This window comes from Diospyros lotus, chromosome 6 (genome assembly GCF_014633365.1).
Source record: "Diospyros lotus cultivar Yz01 chromosome 6, ASM1463336v1, whole genome shotgun sequence".
In the NCBI taxonomy this organism is placed as follows: Eukaryota; Viridiplantae; Streptophyta; class Magnoliopsida; order Ericales; family Ebenaceae; genus Diospyros; species Diospyros lotus.
The window spans coordinates 19,243,943-19,260,165 of NC_068343.1; the positions used below are offsets into that span (position 1 = coordinate 19,243,943).

Sequence of the window (16,223 nt, forward strand, 5' to 3'; positions counted from 1 at the left end):
TCCTCTAAACATGGAGAAGTACAAAACTCATCGTCCATCCTGTCAAACGAAGGAGATTATAAAAATAAGTGTTAGGTGCCAAGACTAGTTATTGTAATTTTATCTTTTATTTTCTATTATGAATACTTTATCATTTTATTTTTTTTTCTTTTTGTCTTGTAACTGAGACAGTTACAAATTTATTGTACTGCACATAATAATATAGTGACTGTGAGTCTATATATTGATCCACAGCATAAATGAATTTCTCATGAATGAAATAAACTTGAATGTTTTCTCCATTTCTTTCAAATCTTCTTCTCTTCCTCTCTCTCTCTCTCTCCCTCTTTCTCCTTTCTCGTATCTTCTTCTTTCTCCCTTTCTCTCTTTTCTCTCTCTTTCTTCCTTCCTCTCAATTTCCGTTAGTTTTTGGAAGATTTCCCCTCAAATACCCCTTAGATTCAGCGATCTGACAATAAGAAGAGAGAAAGGTTGTTCCATCCGTTCAATTCCTAGAGTGTCCATTTTCCAGAAACACGTGACTACCTATTTTTACTCTTCTCCTAACAGAATGGGTGTCCCACTCCACCTCTCATGTGCACCACGTGCATTTTTATTATTTGCCTTATAACAGAGTAACAGTTAGTTACAATCTCATGCCACTCCTCTCTGTTCATTTAAGAGTAAATCTAGCAGCCTTGCCAGCCTCTTCCTTGGCCTCTTGCTCCTCATGACTTCATCTATAGTTGTCTGCTCCCCTGATGACTTGCTCGGGTTGTGGGAATGCCGCAGTTGGTTGTTATCAACAAGGCAATGACTGTGACCCAATCCGGACAGAAGCCAGACCACAGCATCTCACCAAACAATTCCATGGCTTCTTTCATATGCCTGTTTATAGCATATCCTGTGAGCCCCGTATTCCACGACGTTAAATCTTCACGAGGCATTCCATCAAATACTCTCCCGCTATACTCCACATTTTGCATACGTGTCCATTAGTGAGGTTAGCACCAGTACATCTCGTATTCTAGCTGATTTGACCATCCTCGAATGTATCTCCTTCCCACCATAAAGTGCGGTCACTTTAGCACAGACAGACTGGCAACATTGTAGGGAGGGTAGCCCAGCTAAATCCCACTCCCTCTCCTTGCATCCTCCTAAAAGCATCCAAAGCCTCAAATAGTTGATCTCGCCGCACAAAGCCCGCAATCAGCAAGTTGCCATGCATTTCTTCAAACACATGGAGTACCCCATTAAAACGCCCACGCTCGGCAAACAACCTAAGAACAGCATTGTACACAACCTGATCCAGATCTTCCTTGGACTTAACAATCTGGGCACGAACCGCTCTTCCAACCTGCAATTGAAATAATTAGGCGCACAACTTTAGAGCCACTAAAAATGCAAAATTTCCCAGTTGATCGACTTGGCGTGCCATGTCACAGTAGAGAAGTAGACCTTCTCTAGAAAGCCCATATCTTGAATACCCAATTGCCATTGCCACCCAGACAGACTCAGGAATTCACGACCTGCAGATCATCGTAAAAAATGCAGCGAGCCTTGCCGAGCTGACCAAAGAGGGGAGTAGAGTGTGATCAGCTTGCTTTTCGAGGTGGGGTTGTGTTACGAAGATTCCGAGCCCCTTCATCTCTTGAGAGGAGTTGAAGGTATATCTCTGGCTATGTTCCAGGGATTTTCCGGTGATACAGGCGTTAAGGAGAGTGGTGAAGGAGATCCAGTTCAGATGATGCAGATTTTGAGGGCATCAATTCCATTGCCCATTGCTTAATAAGCAACAAGAGTTGCAAATACAAGTTCCTAATTCAGTAGACGTGGCTCGGTATAAAACAACATACATATGTACAACTTATCTAAGAATAGTCCAAGCGACTGTCAAAGGATGATATAAAGGTTTATTATCAAATTATTGACTCATTACAAACCATTTATAACTTAAGAAAAAGCGTGAAACATCAAACAGGGGGCCTACGACCATCTACAGCACTATCAAACCAAACTTTTGAAGAACTCCATTTCGGCTCTTTAGACGTTGTTCATGTCTCCAAATAGCGTTAATGCAGACCGTACCATATACCAACAATGCCAAAGCCTGGGAGAAAACAATATTCCAGTCACGGTGCTTTAAAATTTAGAAAACTGAAAGACGAGCTGCCAAAATACCCAAAATCTTGATTGGATGCAGAAAAAAACGGATTCAATTTACTCCCTCATGCTATCTCCCCCATCTTCCTCTTCACTTAGATCAAGATCAGCAAACAACTCGTCTAAAGGTACAGAAGGAAAGTCTTCCCCATCAGTCACTGAAGCCAATTCTGATGGCTGGTATTCTTTGTTCCGGTATAATGACATATTAAACCTCATATCAGGATTCTCTTCTAAATCTCTCAAGAACTGCTCGTACTCAGAATTTCTCTTATCCTCCTCAACCCTAGCTCTAACATTATCATCAACTTCCATGTTGAGAGATTTAAGCTTCCATGAACGAGGCTTCCCACGCCTCCTTTGACGCTTCTCTTCATAGCTCTTTTTAATTAAAATTGCATCTGGAAGGACAAGACCTTTATACTTATCTAGCTCAATATCATTACTGTTAGCTCCATACAGGTCATAACCAAGAGCATAATCACCAGGATTTAAAAGATGGCCCAAATGTGTTCTTATAGAGAAAATTGTGTCATTTTTTCCAAAATCAGATACACGAGCAACTTGGGCATCAGCCAAAGTATACTTTGACCCACCAATATTAACTTCAGAAGAAACAATCTCCAAATCCAATATAATATATTCAACTAGTTGCCTACTAGAAAGTAGAGACTTAAAAGATGCCCTCCAATATTGATCAGGATCCAAAAAACAATGTCTCAGGGTAAAGGGGTCTAGTAAAGCAATGCTGTTACTCACTTTGGTGCATATAACAAGTGGACCGAGATTTCCCAAACTCACAGCAACTTTTGGCGGGAGACATATAAGATCTTCACGGCAAATTGGGCAGATTTCAACAGAGAAAGTATATTTGTAGTTGTAATTATTGCTCTTGAGGTCATGTGAGACAAGTTGTTTGTCATGACGACTCCTAACGGGGGCAACCTTGGCCAGAAACTCCACAAACTTAACAGCATGACTGCGATTACCAAAATAGAAATCAATTCCATGATCCATCTGCTTAATTCTTAAAGCTTGCGCTACAGCATCATGCCTAAGAATAAGCTGCTCCAAGTAGAAGAATGTTCGCCTGTGAGAAACATGCTGCCGCAGTTGCACAGCAGCCACCCATTGATCAGGGTTTGCTTGAACCCTAGAGCAAGATTCACACATTTGTTCTTGCACAACATACTCAACAGTATAAGCTTGTTCCAGAACAGCTCCATTGAGTACCTCTTTCTGAACTCTCAGCTTGACTTTAATCCTCTTGGAGTGAGGTTCAGTCCATATAAACTCAGCATGTACCAACCTAACTTTATTCAAATTCTTCAATCTCTTCACGCAAAAAGTCAAGAGCTCCTTCGATTCCAGTTGGGCTTTAATCCATGTTCTTGGGGGCTGCAAGTACCTATCACACTCAGGGCAATGGATGACAATGACATGCTTCTGCAAACCTTCTGTGATGTCAACTTCAGAGCGCAAGCACTTCACGCACATATTAGCAGCATTTGGCGCCATTGGGATACCACACTTGCAACATAGAACACTTCCAATGGTTTGATGAACCACAAACATACCTGCTTCCTCTGCCATGGCTGTTAAGCTAAGCGTGCAAGAAGAAAGTAAGAAAATGAACATCGGTTTTATTATAATGGAATAAGGAGTAATGTAGACATGAGTGATATCAAGAAGTTAAATTTCATTAGTACAAGCTAAACGTTATGTAGCAGAATTGATCAAGACCAGAACATCAAGAACAGGAAAAATAACAAAATCCCAAAGGAGGAAACTTGAACCACTAAAAAATATAAAGGAACCCAAATCAAAAGTCAAAACCCCCATTCTTTAAAACTTAGCCCAAATTGGAAAACTCCCCAAATTCATCAAGACCAAAAACATCAAGAACAAGAGAGAAAACAAAACCCCACGGAATTAAACTCAATCGACCAAAGAGAAGCGAATGAACACGAAGCAAAAACAAAACCCCCATTCCTTAAAACTGAGACAAAGTCAGAACCTCCCACCACCACCCAATTCGAAACTAAAACAGATAAACCTGATAGAAGGGACAATCTAACCCCAAAATCAAATCCTCAATCACAGATGTACCTGGAATTGCAAGCAACCTGAAAAAAGAACACAGATTTCGTCAAAATTGCTACACAGAGAGAGAGAGAGAATAGATAAAATAAGAGAGCATGTGACAACCAAAAAACCTAATGGAGATGTCACGTTAGCAGGCTGTTAAGCCTTTGCATAGTGGCTGTTAGGCCTTGTAAAAAAATAAACTGTGTTTGGCATAGCTGGAGGAGTGTTGCAGCATGTCTGATTGACAAGTTGTAAGGCCAAGTGGGCAAATTGGGTAACCGTTTTGGCACCCAAACTAGGCTCCAGATCAGTATAAATAATACTAATCCATGCCTAAACCCACATGATGCATGAAGTAAGGAAATCAGTTTCCCTCTTCAATTCTCGTTCCCTTTTATCTCTCATTTTTCTCTCAATTCTCCCCCTAAATTCCCAATTCTCCCGTTCGATCAATTCACAGCAACTAAGAATTTCCATTGTCAGATCCCTGATTTGACAAATTGGTATCAAAACAAAGTCCTGGCCGGTGAATTGTGAAGGGCAATCAGACATGGTTGACGATACCCGGATGATGCACTGGAGACTCAGCTTCAGTAGATGTCAATTTCATTGACGGAGATGCAGAATAGAGTGGATTCAATAAAAGGAAGGATGGAGTTGGCGGTAGGTCAAAAATTGGAGACGATGGAAGAGAGATTGCACACGGACATGCGCAAACAAGGGAAGAGATGCAAGAACAGGGGATTTTGTTGCGTGATCAATTACAACAGTTCATGCACATGTTCTCTAGCCAGAATCAGGTAAGGATATCTCCTGATTTTCCCCTTAGAGATAGGTTGGATCCAATCTTACCAGGGATTGGAAACAACACCCGCAATGCGGGATCATCTGAATTGGAGGGAAACCCAACAGTGGTGGGAGAGAATCAAGTGGAAAGGAGGCAAGACACTCAAATTCCCCCTGCACCAAGCTGGTTTTCCAGTACCAAAATTGAAATTACCAGTGTTCAAGGAGCAAAAGTCTCGTTGGTGGATAAGGAGGTTTGAGAAGCTGTTTAGCATCCACTAGGTAGCTGACGATCAGAGGGTGACCCTACCATCAACTTACCTTAATGATGTGGGAGATGTGTGGTTTCAAGGGTGGTCTAAGGTAAGGGACAATTATACTGTTAGAGTCGGACTCTGACAGGGGTGAATTCTACTCAGATTGGGGAGAATTGGGGAATTGAGAGAGAAGAACAGAGAGGGAATAGATGAGAGAGAGAGAAAGAATGAATTAGGCGAGAGAAATGATTGTAGTATTGATCTTCGATCGTTTGGGGCGTGGAATCAGTGTGTATATATACTGATCTGGTTGTGTTTCTAGGATTTTAGGAAAGAATAATGGCAGGAAAGGAGATATGAGCAAGAGGGAGAGAGAAAGAATGAGGTAGAGTGAGAGAATTGAGATCGAATGGGAGGGAAAGGACATGTGGAATAATCTTTACATATCCCCATCCTCATGAGCAGCTTCTTATTTATAGGAGTTGGTTACAATAGAGGCTCCTTCTAACTAACTATCTAGAATCTCCAAGTGGCCATGTGCCAACTAGGCTGCCATGCCAAGTGGGTTATTACAGTTATAACAGCCTACAATAGCCTGCCAGACCCTTCTAATAACCATCTAATTACATGTCAACCCTTGGGTTGTGACAGACGATGCCCGGATGAAGCACATGGAGACTCAGCTACAGCAGATGTCAATTTCATTGACAGAGATGCAAAATAGAGTGGATTCAATAGAAGGAGGGATGGAGTTGGCGGTAGGTCAAAAATTGGAGACGATGGAAGAGAGATTGCACACGGACATGCGCAAACAAGGGAAGAGATGCAAGAGTAGGGGATTTTGTTGCGTGATCAATTACAACAGTTCATGCACATGTTCTCAAGCCAGAATCAGGTAAGGATATCTCCTGATTTTCCCCTTAAGAGATAGGTTGGATCCAATCTTACCAGGGATTGGAAACAACACCCGCAATGCGGGATCATCTGAATTGGAGGGAAACCCAATAGTGGTGGGAGAGAATCAAGTGGAAAGGAGGCAAGACACTCAAATTCCCCCTGCACCAAGCTGGTTTTCCAGTACCAAAATTGAAATTACCAGTGTTCAAGGAGCAAAAGTCTCGTTGGTGGATAAGGAGGTGTGAGAAGCTGTTTAGCATCCACTAGGTAGCTGACGATTAGAGGGTGACCCTACCATCAGCTTACCTTAATGATGTGGGAGATGTGTGGTTTCAAGGGTGGTCTAAGGTAAGGGACAATTATACTGTTAGAGTCGGACTTTGACAGGGGTGAATTCTACTCGGATTGAGGAGAATTGGGGAATTGAGAGAGAAGAACAGAGAGGGAATAGATGAGAGAGAGACAGAAAGAATGAATTAGGCGGGAGAAATGATTGTAGTATTGATCTTAGATCATTTGGGGCGTGGAATCAGTGTGTATATATACTGATCCGGCTCCTGCGAGTGGCGCTAAGGCCTACTTGATCATCACTTACATGGGGTAATTCAGGCCTAATTGCCAAACTACTCTTCCCTACAATCAACTAATCCCAATTATTACAATTGCACTACAATTGCATGTCTATGACATATACTTGGGATGATTTCACCAAGGGATTATGTGGGAGGTTCCGTGAGCGGGGAATGATGGACATTGTAGAGGAATTCAATGGGTTAAAGCAGGATGGTACCGTGCAAGAGTACCAATTAAGATTTGAGGAATTGAAGTCCCTTATATTGAGTAGAAACCCTTTTATGACTAAGGAGTATTTTGTCTCTAGCTTGTGGGGTAGGGTTTGAATGATGAGATATGATCAGCGGCTAAGATGTTGAAACCACAAACCGTGCAAGAAGCAGCTGTCAGGACCCTAAGGAATCCCCAAGGATATAATAGTCATACATGTAATATGTTTTTTTTTTCTTTTGGCTGTATTTTCTATTGTTGTTGTTAGTACTTCAATTGTAAGCTATAGTAGTTAGAGGATGGGAGCTTATGCTTATGAATGATAATTGAATTCCACTTTCCCTCTCTCAATTTCCTTCCATTCTTTCTCTCTCTTTCTCTATAAATCTTCTCTAATACTTGTTGTCTCTTCCTCTCTGGCATGAACCTAGGATTCATAACGGGCTGAAATTGGCATTCGGAGGGATCCGAGAGGCTTGGGATTAAGGACAAAAAGTTTAGAGGGATATTTGGACATAAATGGGGGGAAAAATGTAGAGAGAAATGAGAGAGAGAAGTAGAGAGAAAATGAGAGGGAGATTTGAGAGAATTGTAGAAAGAGAGAATCAGATTTTCATTAGTCAATTCAAACATATCCCTCTCTTCCTACAATTGGCCTTTTTATAGGCATAGTAATTAGTTGCTTAACTAATTTCTAACATCCTAACAGCACCCATGTGCTTCTAACAACTTGTAAAAATATTCTAACAAACCATTACAACCCTATTACAATGATACCCTTCTATTATTCCTTGAGTCATGACAATTCCCCCCTCTTTGAGAGAGTTCTTGTCCCCAAGAACTTGCAGCAAGTAGCCATTGCTTCATCCAATTCCTGCCTTCTTTATTTGATTTTTTTTTTTTTCTCCTTCTAGGCCTCTTCTTTTTCCTCATTCTTAAGTGTCCAATCTGTCCTAGGCGTAATTTAGCCTAGAACTTCAATGGGAGCAACCCGATAGCGTTCAAATCCAATACACCCACCTTCTACAATAGCTGTCCGATCAAGCTTGATCTCCAATCTATGGACATGATCAGCAAATTTTGGACAGACATACTTAGTAGCTGAAACTTGGAGTCCAACGTAAAGACTATCCGTGTCCGTGACCTCCATTAGTAGTTCTTTACCATCCAATACAAGTAAGAATGGTAGACCTTCATCCTTAGTTGCAGTTATTGTCTTTCCTTTCAACCCACAGCCATGCTTCGTTGCAGAAATATCAACAACATCCTCAAAACGCAGCAATGGAGGATTGTAGACTTGCCTTGGATACTCATACCAAGGTTGTTTGTGAACATTAGTATTAGGAGCTGCTGCAACTTTAATTACAGCCAACGATTTCTCAATAATTGACACCTGGCCAAGTGTCTTAGCGCTAGTAAGAGTGCTTGAGAGACTGTCAATTGATTGAGTGCCATCCTCCAATTCCTTTTTCTCACTCTCTTCTTCCTCCTCCTCTTCTTTCTCTTCACCTTCTTCCTTAAAGTTGGACTGCTCTTGTTGCAGAATCCCAAAAACATCACCTTCGAGAACTTCTTTTCCAAAGGAATCGGCGTGTTCCTTTAATTCTCCTTTTGCCTTTGCTGCCCTATCAATCTGTTCATTATAGATTCCCTTTGAATAATGCCATTCACCTTTAATATCATTTCTGATGTTGCACTTCTCCTCCAGCTGCTCATTTCCAGGGAATTTCTCCTTGTTAAAACTTCTGTGATAATCATCAAAGTATTCCACTGGAAAGTTGTAATGATACTTTTTAATAAGTATCATCGCAAACTCTTGTAGCTTCTCGCGTATCATGAGGCTAAATTCCTTGCTCGTATCATGTACCCCACTGCTTGTTCTCTTATCCCATTGGTTGATCTCATTCTCAAAATTCTTTCTCCATGTTTGATGCTTCTGGTCAACTGAAAATGCAACATTTTTTTTGCTCCCATTGAGGATCTAATTGTCTAATATGGGCACTGCTTCCCAAAACCTCCTGAGTAGGACATCCCACTAAAAATGCAGCACTGTTTTGCTACAATTGAGGTTGCTCTCTTGCTTGAAAATTAACCACTGAAAATGCAACATCATTCGACTGCAATTGAAACCCTTTTTGTTTCATGTGTGCCCTGTTTCCCATAGTCGACATCTCATGGGCATGACACTTGAAAGACCAATACATACCGCTCTTCTTCAAACAAGTTAACCAAAATTCAAAACCAAAATGAACCTTTGTTTTCCTTTGCTCACAGTCAAGAATTTCAATTGGAATCCACCGCCTGAAATTACTGCTCCATTATGATCTACCTTAATAAAGTCGGATTGGAATTACCGCAAAGGAGCGCCAAAATTCATAGCCAAGAATCACCCATCCAAATTCGCCTTAAAAAATCCACTCCTAGCTGCTTCGAACTTTGTTGGAATCAGATACCGAAACTGCTAGGCTTCTTAATCGAGACCCAAACCTATTTCCCACTTCACGTCGTCCTTGCTCGTCGAAATTGGCACCTTTGTCTCCTCAATCCAAATCAATCAGCTAAGCCCCTGCATTGTTTGCTATCTACTTGCGAGGAACCGCCTAACAACAATTATCATCGGTAATGGTTGCGACACCTTCCTCATCCGCGTCGCCAACTACAACAGAACTCTTGTACTGGCCTTTTGTTCTGGTAGCAAGTCTCCTGGTCGTCTGCATTAACACCAACGGACTCGCTATCAGCTCGATACTTCTGCACCCGACGTCCAACGCCACCGTCTCTGTTGCTGTTGGCCAGAATCGACTCTGCTCACGATTGTTGCGGATTCAACGATCGCCTCCCACCGACTCCTCCTTCTCACCCAATCACTGACCATGGGCTGGAGGACCACTGCACTCCTTGAGTTCGCCTTGATTGATAAGTCCTCGGGATCCAATTACGAGATCACAGTAGGCACCGATCGCTCCAATCTACTTCCCTTCGATGCCTAAAACTCTGTCTAAATTGTTGTTCGACCAACTTCCTAGCCTCACTTCATGCCTCGCTCTAATCAGAATTGAGAGAACTGCGTCTTCCTCCTAATATTTTTGTTACTCAGTCGGCACCACTCTAATACGTAAATTGACTCTAGTGCAACCCTCGCTGGTTGAATTTCGCAACCAATAATAAACAAGCCGAAGCGTCTTCAAAACTCGAATCTCCTTTGCAACTCACTGCTGCGGTTTATGAAAATTAGTTGGTGCACCATTGATTTTGCAGCTTCCGCGTCACCCAGATTTCGACACAGAAATCACTTCTATAACCGACTACCTCCATTACGATCTCCCTGCTTTGCTCAATCAATTCCAACAAGAGTTGTTGAAATCAACTACCAAAATTACATGAACCACAGCCGAAGAAAGACCGCTCTGATACCATTTGTCATGAACCTAGGGTTCATAACGGGATGAAATTGGCATTCGAAGGGATTCGAGAGGCTTGGGATTAAGGACAGAAAGTTTAGAGGGACATTTGAACAGAAATGGGGGGAAGGACGTAGAGAGAAATGAGGGAGAGAAGTAGAGAGAAAATAAGAGGGAGATTTGAGAGAATTGTAGAGAGAGAGAATCAGATTTTCATTAGTCAATTCAAACATATCCCTCTCCTCTTACAATTGGCCTTTTTATAGGCATAGTAACTAGTTGCTTAACTAATTTCTAACATCCTAACAGCACCCATGTGCTTCTAACAACTCGTAAAAATATCCTAACAACTCATTGCAACCCTATTACAATAATGCCCTTCTATTATTCCTTGGGTCATGACACACTCTTTCAGTCTAATCTTCCTCAATTTCTTCCAAATACCATTCCTAAACCCTAGCCAAACCCTAGGGTCGTAACATTTGGTATCATAGCCATAGTTCCTCAATGGTTCTCTCTGTTATTTAATTCCGACATATACAAGCAGCTGCCTTCAGACATAGTTGATTTTCGAAACTTGATTCAGGAGATCTCGACGACTCTTGAAGGCCAATCAAAGCCGCTAAACTGTGTTACCTCTCTTGCTCCTGAATCAGGTTCGACGTGAAGCCGAACGGATTCATAAGTGTCAATTCAAGGAGCTAAGCTAAAGGCAACTCACAAGCTATCGGTTTCTCAAATCCAACTATGATAGAGGTGGTGTCAAGTTGATTCTCGACTGATGTGAGTGATTCCGGCAATGTTTATCAACTGATCTAACGAAGCAGAGATAAGCGAATTCAAGTGAACTCCAACAATTGTTGGATGGTGATTGGGGCAATCGTCAAATCACTTTGATTTTGGCAAACTTGTTGCATGTGATTGAGGTGAGAAGGTAGGTGCGATTGGGAGCAGAAATTTAGATCAAGGTTGCTGCATGTGAAAGGGCGAGTAAGCGAAATTGAGAGTTGGCGGCTTGAATTTCAACTTGAACTCAGAGGGAAGCCGATTGTTCATTGGCTGGAACTCAGGCGGACATCGGTTGAGACAAAAATTCTCAGGTGAACTGTAGAAGCCTACCATTTCTTAAAAGCTTATCGAAGCTGTTTAGATCAGCGATTTCCAGAAGTAAGTGCATAACAAAAGTTTGGTTTCAATGTTGCACTGCGAAAGTAATTGCAAAGGTGAAATGTCGGGTTCGAAAGTTGCGTGGCAAGTTTTCGAAGCTGCTTAGAACAGGTTGTTTGAAATTGTTCAGAGCTAGTAGATTATTTGAGGTGGACTCGGCAATTGATTTGGAGGTTGTTCAACAGCAACTGAACTTTGGAGGTTGTTTTTGAATCAGAGATTAGGGAAGATTGTACAGAATAACGATCTATGGAAGGTCGATTTTCAAAGGTTGTTGATCATTTTAAGAGGCAGAATTCTGAAGCTAAGGAATCCAAGGCAATGCAGGAGGAGATGACCCACGACCTAAAGGATAGTGCAGTTAATAGAGAAAACATGAGGGAGGATCTAGTTGCCTCTCAAGAAGGAATGCAGAGAGAATTGGAGAGCCATTAGAAGACGATGGAGCAACATGGCCAGCGAATCCACATCATGTTGAACATGTTGTCTTCGCTACCTCAATTTCGGTTATCACCAGATTTTCCTCCCCGAGTAGTAAGTGATCCAATTCTGCCCAACCATGGTATCTTCCCTATGACCTATGGCTTGCAAGAGGCAGAGGAACCACCAACCTTGGAACTAGAAATTCAGGTCAAAGATGAAAGCTACAAAGAGGAGCTCAACAAGATGAAACAAAAAGGCTTGGTTATGGAGTACTTGGTCAAGTTTGAGCAATTAAAAGTAGTTGTGCTCAATTTCCATCCAATCTTGATTGAGTCTTATTTTGTATTGACATTCATTAATGGCCTTAACGATGCACTAAGACTTATGGTGAAAACAAGCAATTGAGAGGGCTAGGATACAAGAATTGGAATTCAAGCATTGAGTTCCAACAATAAGTCTCAGTGCAGAACTCATGCTTGAATTGATTGAATGAATTCTAATTCTCTCTCTACAATTCTCTACAATCTCCCTCTCATTTTCTCTCTACTTCTCTCCCTCATTTCTCTCTACATTTTTTTCCTCATTTCTGTCTATTTCTTCCTCTCAAGTATTATGTTCTTGATTCTACTCCATCAACTCCTTTCGATTGTCATTCCAATCCCAGGCCAAACCCTAGGTACATGACACATTTTAAGAGTAAGAAAAGAAGGATGACCAAATTTGTAATGGTGCAACCACATTAGATCCTTGTTGGACTCAACCAAGCATGACACGAGGAATCTTCCCTTGTTTATCTTGTTCACTTGGTCCCTCAAGGTAGAACAACCCATCCCTAGCCTTAGCAAGCCCAATCCTCTTCCTCGTGCCCTGCTCCTATATCTCACAGTGAGTTGAATAAAAAATAACACTGCAATTAGTATTTAATATGAGTTTTTGAATGGAGATTAGGTTAAAGAATAACTTAGGAACATGGAGCACATTTTTGAGAGAGAGATGTTTATTAAGAAGAACATCTCCTTGGCCCGCAATAGTGGTTAAAGAACCATCTGCTAGGGTGATTTTTCTCGAACTAGGACAAGGGCTATAGGTAACAAAGTGATGAGAGAAAGGGGTCATATGATCCATAACTCCAGAGTCTAAGATCTAAGAGGTAGAATGATTTTTTCCAGAAACATATAGAGCAAAAGAATTAGAAGAGATACTTGTGAGAGCAAGAGAGTAGTCCCCCCATTTTGCAGTCCCTTTTTTGAGAAATTCTAAGAAACCCTTTAACCTTTCAATTTTTGCTCGGTTAAGTTCTAGGTGTCTCCTTGTTCGGATCCCTTCTGATCTGGTTGCTAATGGTTGTTGACCATGTACACAGCCTTGATTCTTTAGTGATCCACCTTTGGAAGGCTTTCCACGAAGCTTCCAACACTTCTCTATGGTGTGCTTCGGTTTCTTATAGTAGGTACACCATAGAGTATCTCTATCTGTAGCCTTCTTTTCCTCTCTTCCCTTACCTTGACCATGAGTTTTCAAAGAAACCAAGGCTGATGCCTCCACTGAGGTAGTCTCCAACATGACACCCCTTCTTCCTTCTGCACGAACAATAGAGATAATCTCATTTAAAAAAGGAAAATCCTCCTTACCAAGGATTTGCACCCTTATCGCATCGAACTCCATGTTTAGGTTGGCTAGGAGATCATATGTTCGCTCTTTCTCCACAAACTTCTTGTGTAAGGCTACACATCTTCACTACATTTCATCTTTAAGCACTGATAATGGTCCAATTCTTGCCACAAAGTTTGCAGTAAATGTGCATACTCTGTGACAGATCTGGTGCCTTGTTCTATGGCTGCCACTTTTGTCTTGATTTCGTAGATTTGAGCTGCATCTCGAACCTTGGAGTAGGTAAGCTTGATCGCCTCCCAAATTTCTTTGGTGGTTGTTAAAAACATCATCGTGTCACTAATTTCAGGGGTCATGGAATTCCATAGCCATGACATTACTAGAGAATCCTCTTCGTCCCATGCTGCGAACACCGGTTCTCCATCTTTAGGACTGGTCCCTTCCAAATGGCTTAGTTTCCCTTTCTCTTTTAGGAACGTACAGATTAATTGAGACCATTTCAAGTAGTTCTTACCATTTAATCGGTAAGTCACTTGAAGACTTGGTAAGTCTCCTCCAGAGCCTCGACCATTGTTTCCAGCAAACGGAATCTCCATTGTGCTGGTGCTGATGAAATCAACTTCATGGACTACATGCTAATAAATAAACAATCTTCCTGCTAAGTTAGGAAACTCCTATAAAACTAAACAAGAAAGTTTTTAAATCTATTTTGGAAACTATACAACTTAGGATACAACTCAAAGATAGAAAGATACAACAATATATACATTCCTATTCTAGAAAAAGGAAAGGATGTCAATCCCAATCTCTTGCTTTGATTGATTGATAGAATCTGGCTCTGATTGATAGAATCTGGCTCAATTTGGCTCTAATTGACTGATTGATTGACACTGATTGTTGACATCATTTATTGAACAAGTCATATTTTTCAACTTGTGTTCGACTCGTTTGGTTAATAAACCCAATTTATCGAACTAGTTAGCAAATCGATTTGCAAATATCTAGTGAGCTAACTTGGCTCATTTCCAACCTTAATTGTACACATATGAATTCCTAATGAACTAAGATCAAGCGAACAAAATCCTTTAAAAGAAAAGGTAATCCTTATATTTGAAAAGAATAGGACATCCCAAATGCATAAGGTTCTCACCTAAAGGAATTTTAAGGCTTAGTGGTTGCAGTGGTGGTGTCTTTGTTGCTCTTGTATTTGAAAAGCAGCATCAGTAATTCATTGCAGCGACCACAAGAGCAAGAATCAGTATGTCTACCAAGCCAAAGAAAATGAAATGGTATGACTTTCTCAATTTTCTTTAACGTGCCAACTCATAACTATTCAAAATACAAGCGCATTAACATGAAGTTTTTTGTACAAGAAACTAATTGAAAGGACAAGATGCAAGAAGAGAGAGAACACTTGGATGAAGGAACACTAAAGAGAATGATATTAAACTAATTTAAACTAAAGTTACTAGGCGTAAAGTAATCCCTTTATTCCAAATAATATTAGCCAAATTGCTGCAGCTAATTCTTTTTTGTTTCTCTGAATTTTCTCTAGGGATCATGTTACAGCTCTAGGGAGCAACCAAGCATGTGAATTGACAATCTGCAAGTTACAAATACATATACAGGATACAAGCTAACAACAATTCATTAAACTGATAAAAATTACAAGTCAGAACTTTAACTAAAGAGAGTATAACCGAATGAAAATGACTTCATTAGAAGCAAGCAACTGCCAATACTTTCATTATTGAACAGTTCAGTACAGTTCCTTCAATGAGAGAGATCAATCTAACCACAAAGAAAGCTCAAATAAATCTGCAAACATCATATCAATCTGATTATTTAAAGGGAGAATGCTAAGACAAGACAATAGATGTCCATACGTTTTAATCCATTCAATGACACATGGTAATCCTCGCAGTCTCACTTTTCAGAGGTTGTACAAACTTGTGGATCCAGAACACCTAAACGTCTACAGTTCAAATTCTATTTCATTTTTCTTTGTTCTTTTCTGGTTCTTTTCCCTGTACAGTTTCTGAGCGTCTAAATAATCACATATCAAAAGAAAAAAGTGAGAATCCGCACAAAATTAAAATAACCCGAAAATTGGCCAGCAATCATCAACTACAATAACAACTGCACCTATGACCAAAATGAAATCCAATAAACATATAAGGAAGAAAATAATCAAATTAATGGCTCGATATCATCTTGAACGAACAGCATGCTCAATTTTGTTGAGTAAACAATAAAGAAAACGAAAGATAGCAAACCTAAATCATAGACTGATATATATATATACGTATCTTACCCTCAGGCAACAGATCCGAAGATGACGAGAGTGAAGCCGAACGGCGAGTGAATTCGTGGAGAGACAGATGAGAGGCTAGGATTTAATCTGCAGGAAAATCGAAATTAGAGTTGGATGTGTCTTTATAGTATCCGATCTTTAGCCCAATAAGTCGGTACAATTACAATAATAATATAAAAAACAAATTATCCGTATTTTTTTACATAAAAAGTTAGTGGTTTAATGTTACGAATTATATAAAGTTAAAAAGGTCAGTAACATATTTGAAAAGGATGAAAATTGCCAGTGCAACTTATAAATATTTTAAGACTTAATTATTTAATTATTTTTATAAATTTATAATTTTATTTAATT

The 16,223-nt window shown here is 40.4% G+C and overlaps 2 protein-coding genes across 15 annotated transcripts; both read right to left on the bottom strand.

Annotated features, from left to right (window-relative positions):
• Window positions 1-574: 574 nt before the first annotated feature.
• Window positions 575-15,994, bottom strand: LOC127803385 (uncharacterized). 14 transcript variants are annotated; one of them, XR_008023515.1, is made up of 4 exons: window positions 15,870-15,915; window positions 14,706-14,819; window positions 1,438-4,268; window positions 575-1,336 (listed from the first exon to the last, which is right to left on the bottom strand). XR_008023515.1 is itself a non-coding variant. In XM_052339567.1 (4 exons), the coding sequence occupies exon 4, from the start codon at window positions 3,733-3,735 to the stop codon at window positions 2,200-2,202; it is 1,536 nt and encodes a 511-aa protein (XP_052195527.1). In that variant the 5' UTR covers window positions 3,736-3,745; window positions 4,252-4,268; window positions 14,706-14,755; window positions 15,870-15,940; the 3' UTR covers window positions 575-2,199. The 14 variants fall into 14 exon arrangements, 13 of the variants coding, with proteins under 13 accessions (XP_052195527.1, XP_052195531.1, XP_052195525.1 ...); XM_052339567.1 differs by having other exon boundaries at window positions 575-3,745; window positions 4,252-4,268; window positions 14,706-14,755; window positions 15,870-15,940; XM_052339571.1 differs by having other exon boundaries at window positions 575-3,737; window positions 4,252-4,268.
• On the bottom strand, window positions 13,669-14,151 carry LOC127804368 (uncharacterized). The gene has a single exon (XM_052341226.1). It carries the CDS (start codon window positions 14,149-14,151, stop codon window positions 13,669-13,671), a length of 483 nt encoding a protein of 160 aa, XP_052197186.1.
• Window positions 15,995-16,223: the final 229 nt, after the last annotated feature.

What these genes read in the sequence shown, in the direction of transcription:
- LOC127803385 (XM_052339562.1), bottom strand. Translation starts at nt 3,780, where the DNA reads ATGTTCATTTTCTTACTTTCTTCTTGCACGCTTAGCTTAACAGCCATG.
- LOC127804368 (XM_052341226.1), bottom strand. Translation starts at nt 14,151, where the DNA reads ATGGAGATTCCGTTTGCTGGAAACAATGGTCGAGGCTCTGGAGGAGAC.